Raw genomic sequence first — 5,561 nt, 5'->3', positions numbered from 1 at the left:
TGATCACTCATGTTAATTGACGGAGCTTCATGGACTGAATCTGGCCAACCCAGATTCCCTGCAGAGGAAAGTGACTTTTTGCGTTAATTTGTAGAAACTGACACAAATAGTGCGTAGTCTGATTTTTTTCCCCCCTAGGGAACGTGTTAGAGTATAAGAGGAGGGTACATCTTGCGAAACTCTTGCATTCTCCTAAAAGTCACAATGACCCGCCCATTAATCCTACAGATCAAGGATCTTTACTATCCAGTGCTGGCAGCTTTTGGTGCCCCCGGTAGGTCAATGTATTATGTTGCCTCATAATTGCGGAGTAGCTCACTGCTCAGTGCTTCAGCATTTTAACGCGAGAAGGTTATTATTGCAGTGTCATTTCTCTGCCAAGATAAACTACAGAGTATCAGTGTGAATCTGAACATTTCACATGGCCTGTTTGCCGCGGTTAAGCTCAGGCGAATGTGACACCTGGAGTTTAATTTCCCTCCCCACACTTACGGAGATCGAGACTGATTCTCTGACCTCCCAGCAGTTCATAAATCTGTATGCGGTTTATTTGCAGTGACAATTTGTATTGTTACCCGTTGTCTAATTTAAGATGACAATGCCTCGAAGTGCGGCGTCACCGGACAACAAAAAAAGTGTTGGATCATATTTCAAGGGAAAAAAAAATCGTGCTTAGGAGTCTGCTGCTGTCCTCGGAGCTGCAAATGCATTTTCCCGTTCTGTAGTTCCTTTTCTGTGCCTGACAGTTCCCTTACGCTGATGATAAACAGTAGAATCCTATCGTTTCGAATTAATTTCAATAGTTAGGTTCTCAATTCATTGATTTATTTAAAAGATTATTATTTCCGTAATGTGGGAATGTTGCATTAAGCACCCCTGGTGTTGGATGCAGCTCTTGAGATACCCCACTTTTCAAATAAAGCTAAAACATTAAATCCAAACGATTCCCCCACGGTGCCGCCGTGCTAACTTCTCCGATTGTTCGGTGCGTCACCTGATATAAGTGGATGACTTTATCTGTCAAAGCTGCAGCACAGGGAATTACTGTATAGAAATGAATCATTTGTTTAGTTGCATTTATTTTGCTCATTTATGTGATGTGGCTATCGGTGTCCATTATTGTTGATTCCTCATTGCCTTTGAGATGCGAATGGTAAGCTGCCTTCTTGATCCGCTGCTGTCCTATGTGTAGGTGTACACACAGTGCTGGTAGAGAGAGAGTGTTCCAGGATTTTGGTACAACTACAGTGAAGGAACGGCGCTATATTTCCAACTCTGTTTGGTCTGTGAATTTGGGAGCATAGCAATGTGGTGGTGCTCCCATGTATCTGCTGCCGTTGACTTTCCGTTGGTAGTGGTCGTGGGTTTTGTATAATGCTGTTTGGTGAATTCCTGCAGTGCATGTCGTAAATGCTGCACATGGTTGCTGCTCTCCGTGGGAGAGGTCACTGACATGTTCTGGATGTGTTAGCAATCCAGCTGGCTGCTTCGTCGTGCATTGCGTAGAACATCTTGAGTGTCTTTGGAGTTGCCCTCGTGCAGGTAAATGAAGAGCATTCCATCACTCCATCAACTTATAAGTGGCGCACAGGATTTGGGGAGAATAGAGTTCAGTTATTCACCGCAGAATTCCTAGCCTCTGATCTGCTCTTGTGGACAAATTATTTGTTTGCAAAAAAAAACAAAATACAGTCGGTGCTGGAATCTGAAACAAAAGTACGAAATGCTGGAAAAAAACAAGGACTGTTTTCTCCCCCGGCGGAAATGCCAGCCCTGCTGAGATTTTCCAAACATTGTTTTCATTTATATGGGCAGTCCAGTTCAGGTTGTGTTTATGGTTGATGATAGTAGTTGCGGACATTGACTGTTAAGGGGAAATGGTTAGTTTATGTATTGTTGTAGTCGGTCATTGCCTCAAACTTGTATGACACAAACATTATTTGCCACTTGTCAGCCCAAGTCTGGATGTTGTCCAGATCTTGCTGCATTTGGATACAGACTGCCTCAGTTTCTGAAGATTAGAACATAGAACATAGAACATTACAGCGCGGAACAGGCCCTTCGGCCCACAATGTTGCGCCGACCAGTCTTATTTTTTAAAAAAAACATTGACCCACTAATCTAAACCAATCCCTTTTCGTCCATAAACCTATCCACCAATCTCTTAAACGCCCCCAAACTAGGCGCATTTACAACTGCAGCAGGCAGGGCATTCCAGTCCCTCACCACCCTCTGGGTAAAGAACCTGCCCCTGACATCCGTCCTATAACTACCCCCCCTTAATTTAAAGCCATGCCCCCTCGTGCTGGCTTTCTCCATCCGAGGAAACAGGCTATCACCATCCACCCTATCTAAACCTCTAATCATCTTATATGTTTCTATAAGATCCCCTCTTAGCCGCCTTCTTTCCAGTGAAAACAACCCCAAATCCCTCAGTCTCTCCTCATAGGACCTCCCCTGCATACCAGGCAACATCCTGATAAACCTCCTCTGCACCCTCTCCAAAGCCTCCACATCCTTCCTGTAATGTGGGGACCAGAACTGCACACAGTACTCCAAGTGCGGCCGCACCAGAGTTGTGTACAGTTGCAACATGACGCTGCGACTCCTAAATTCAATCCCCCTACCAATAAACGCCAAGACACCGTACGCCTTCTTAACAACCTTATCTACTTGATTCCCAACTTTCAGGTATCTATGTACACATACACCTAGATCCCTCTGCTCCTCCACTCTATTCAAAGTCCTCCCGTTAGCCCTATACTCAACACATCTGTTATTCCTACCGAAATGGATTACCTCACACTTCTCCGCATTAAACTCCATCCGCCACCTCGCGGCCCAGCTCTGCAACCTGTCCAAGTCACCCTGCAAACTTCGACACCCTTCCTCACAATCTACCACACCTCCGACTTTGGTGTCATCAGCAAACTTACTAATCCACCCAACTATACCCTCATCCAGATCATTAATAAAGATTACAAACAGCAGTGGCCCCAAAACAGATCCCTGAGGCACACCACTCGTAACCGAACTCCATGATGAATAATTACCATCAACCACCACCCTCTGTCTCCTATCTGCTAACCAATTCCTGATCGCGTGTGATACTATACATTGTGCAGTCATCAGTGAACATTCCCACTTCTGACCTTATAGTGGAAGAGAGGTCACTGATGAAGCAGCTGAAGATGGTTGAGCTTAGGCAATTCACTGAGAAAGTGGCAAAATGTACAATTAACTGAGCAAACCAGAATTTCCTTTCTGAAGATTTTGCCTAGGGGATGCGGTATGGGGTGTGATTTCGAATTAGCATGAATGGAGTCTCAGACCAGTGTCAGGGGTGGTGCTTACAGAAATTAAATCGCCATCGATGTAAGAAAGCTGATACCAGATCACCCGGTTTGTTTAATTCTCCGAAATCATTGTTGATCCCATTTGAGACTTGGAAGTTTTATTGCCGATTGTGCTGAGGGGAAATTGCCATGAACATTCTGTAAACTGAATCACGGCGACCCTCCCATCAACATGTGGAAAAGATCAGACGTAAATTATTGCAATGGGGGACAGCATCGCGCTTTCCAAAATATTGAGTTCCAAAATCACCTCTGCTCGCTTGCAGAATAGAATGAGTCCATGCCAATAACTGAACAAAAGTGCACCCAAACATTTCACTAAAGTATGCTTTGAGTGTTACCAGACTATTTCCATTACTTGGCCCTTCTCCCTCATTTTTACAGCTAATCTCGCGACCATCGTGATTCTCGCCAAAGGAAATTGCGGCCTTTCCAGATGTGTCTCTATCTACATGGTGGCCATGGCAACAGCAGATTTGTTGGTGATGCTCATCAATGTAATTTTGTATAACCTTCTGATAAATCGTTTTCCTAATTCATTCCTCTCCTACACTATTGTTCGTAAATTAATGATATATATGCTTTGTAATAACCTGTATATGTCAGTATGGTTTACAGTCTCATTCACGGTTGACCGATATGTTGCTATATGTAGTCAGAAGTTTAAAACAATCTATTGCACAGCGAGAATAGCGGCTGCAGTTTTAACAACAGTCACAGTCCTTATCTATTTACAGAACTCTTACATTTGGTTTGCATTTGAACATAAAAGCACAATTAATGGTGTTCAATGGGGTGCCCTCCCTAGTCAGGCTTTTTATACTTCTCACACTGGTGTAGCATTCAGCTGGTTACAAAGTATCTTATTGACATGGATTCCCTTCATTTTGATATTACTGTTTAATTTTTTGACCATCAGACGGATTTTGTTGTCCAGCAAAGCCCGTGCGGGCCTCCGGGGTCAAAGCAGCGGGAATCAGAATGATCCAGAGATACAGAACAGAAGGAAGTCTATTATTTTATTGTTCACTATTTCCAGTAGCTTTCTATTGTTGTGGGCGACAAGAGTCGTTAGTTATTTAGCCAGTGGGATGGTCGCTCAGATCCGGCCGGACTATACATCTCCTGAATATATCGCCATTGAAACCGGAACAATGCTCATCCATTTAAGTTCATGCACAAACACGTGTATTTATGCCGTTACACAAGCTAAGTTCAGGGAAGAGCTGCAGAAAGTGGTGAAATCTCCTTGGACAATAATTCTGATGTTGCAAAAATATGCAAAATTAAATTTAGTGTTCCTGTTCAGGCAATAGTGAAGTACACATTTGAATGCCTGCCTTTCTGCCACAAAAATAAGTGGCGTCTCTTTAAATAACGAACATCAGAAACACTGTTCCACTCTCTGTTGTATCTTCTGATGCCTACTGCAGAACCACTGATGAACTCACCCGACAAAGGGACAGAACCCCGAAAGCTAGTGGCGTTTACTACCAAATAAACATGTTTGACATTAACCTGGTGATGTGAGACTTCTTATTGTGTTTATCCCAGTCCAAAGCCGGCATTTCCACGTCATATCTACTTCCTGGCACCATAAGTACTGCCTTACAGCACAGGTACTGCCCTGCACTGCAAGCACTGCATAGCCCCACAACTACTGCCTTAGACCACAGATGATATTTTACATCGTGGTTATTGTCTTACAGCGAAGGTGGTACCTGAAACCCAAAATTCTGTGTTACACCACAGATGCCACTTGGCACCAAGTACTGCTTTGGACCTCAAGTAACGGCTTAGACTGCAGAGGTGGCGCTGCTATGCTTTAAGAAAGGCATGTTTAATCGTGTTTTCTGCAATAATAAACAGGCACCGAGCCGTCTGAATAATGTCATTTAATTGTTCCTCAAATGATTAAATTGTATTTTGTTTATTTTTAATCTGGGCCTAAACCACTCTCTTGGAGATTTTGGCAATTTGGAATTGCTGTGGGAAAGCATTTACAGGTCAATTTGAAGGAATTTATTTTCTTTTTCCTCGCAAGGTTCTTTCACTTTTAGTTTTGGTTGTTGTTTATTTAGAAGCTGCTTGGACGCGAGGCTGGATGCACTATCTTGCCTCTCTGTTCTAGTAAAAATTCTGCTAGCCAGTTTGAAACAGTGTTTCTTACTTTTCTGGAGTGGACGTTTGTTGTTGGTGGTTCGC

At 43.4% G+C, this 5,561-nt stretch overlaps 1 protein-coding gene across 1 annotated transcript; it reads left to right on the top strand.

Annotated features, from left to right (window-relative positions):
* Positions 1–204: 204 nt before the first annotated feature.
* Positions 205–4,672, top strand: LOC145351412 (putative G-protein coupled receptor 139). Its single transcript, XM_080201017.1, has 2 exons — positions 205–274; positions 3,741–4,672. Exons 1-2 carry the CDS (start codon positions 205–207, stop codon positions 4,670–4,672), a joined length of 1,002 nt encoding a protein of 333 aa, XP_080057143.1.
* Positions 4,673–5,561: the final 889 nt, after the last annotated feature.

The sequence above is a fragment of the Carcharhinus amblyrhynchos genome, chromosome 13 (genome assembly GCF_965287045.1).
Source record: "Carcharhinus amblyrhynchos chromosome 13, sCarAmb.v2.hapA, whole genome shotgun sequence".
Lineage (NCBI taxonomy): Eukaryota > Metazoa > Chordata > Chondrichthyes > Carcharhiniformes > Carcharhinidae > Carcharhinus > Carcharhinus amblyrhynchos.
Note: the sequence above shows the minus strand (reverse complement) of the source record. Positions and strands in the feature narration are given on the sequence as shown.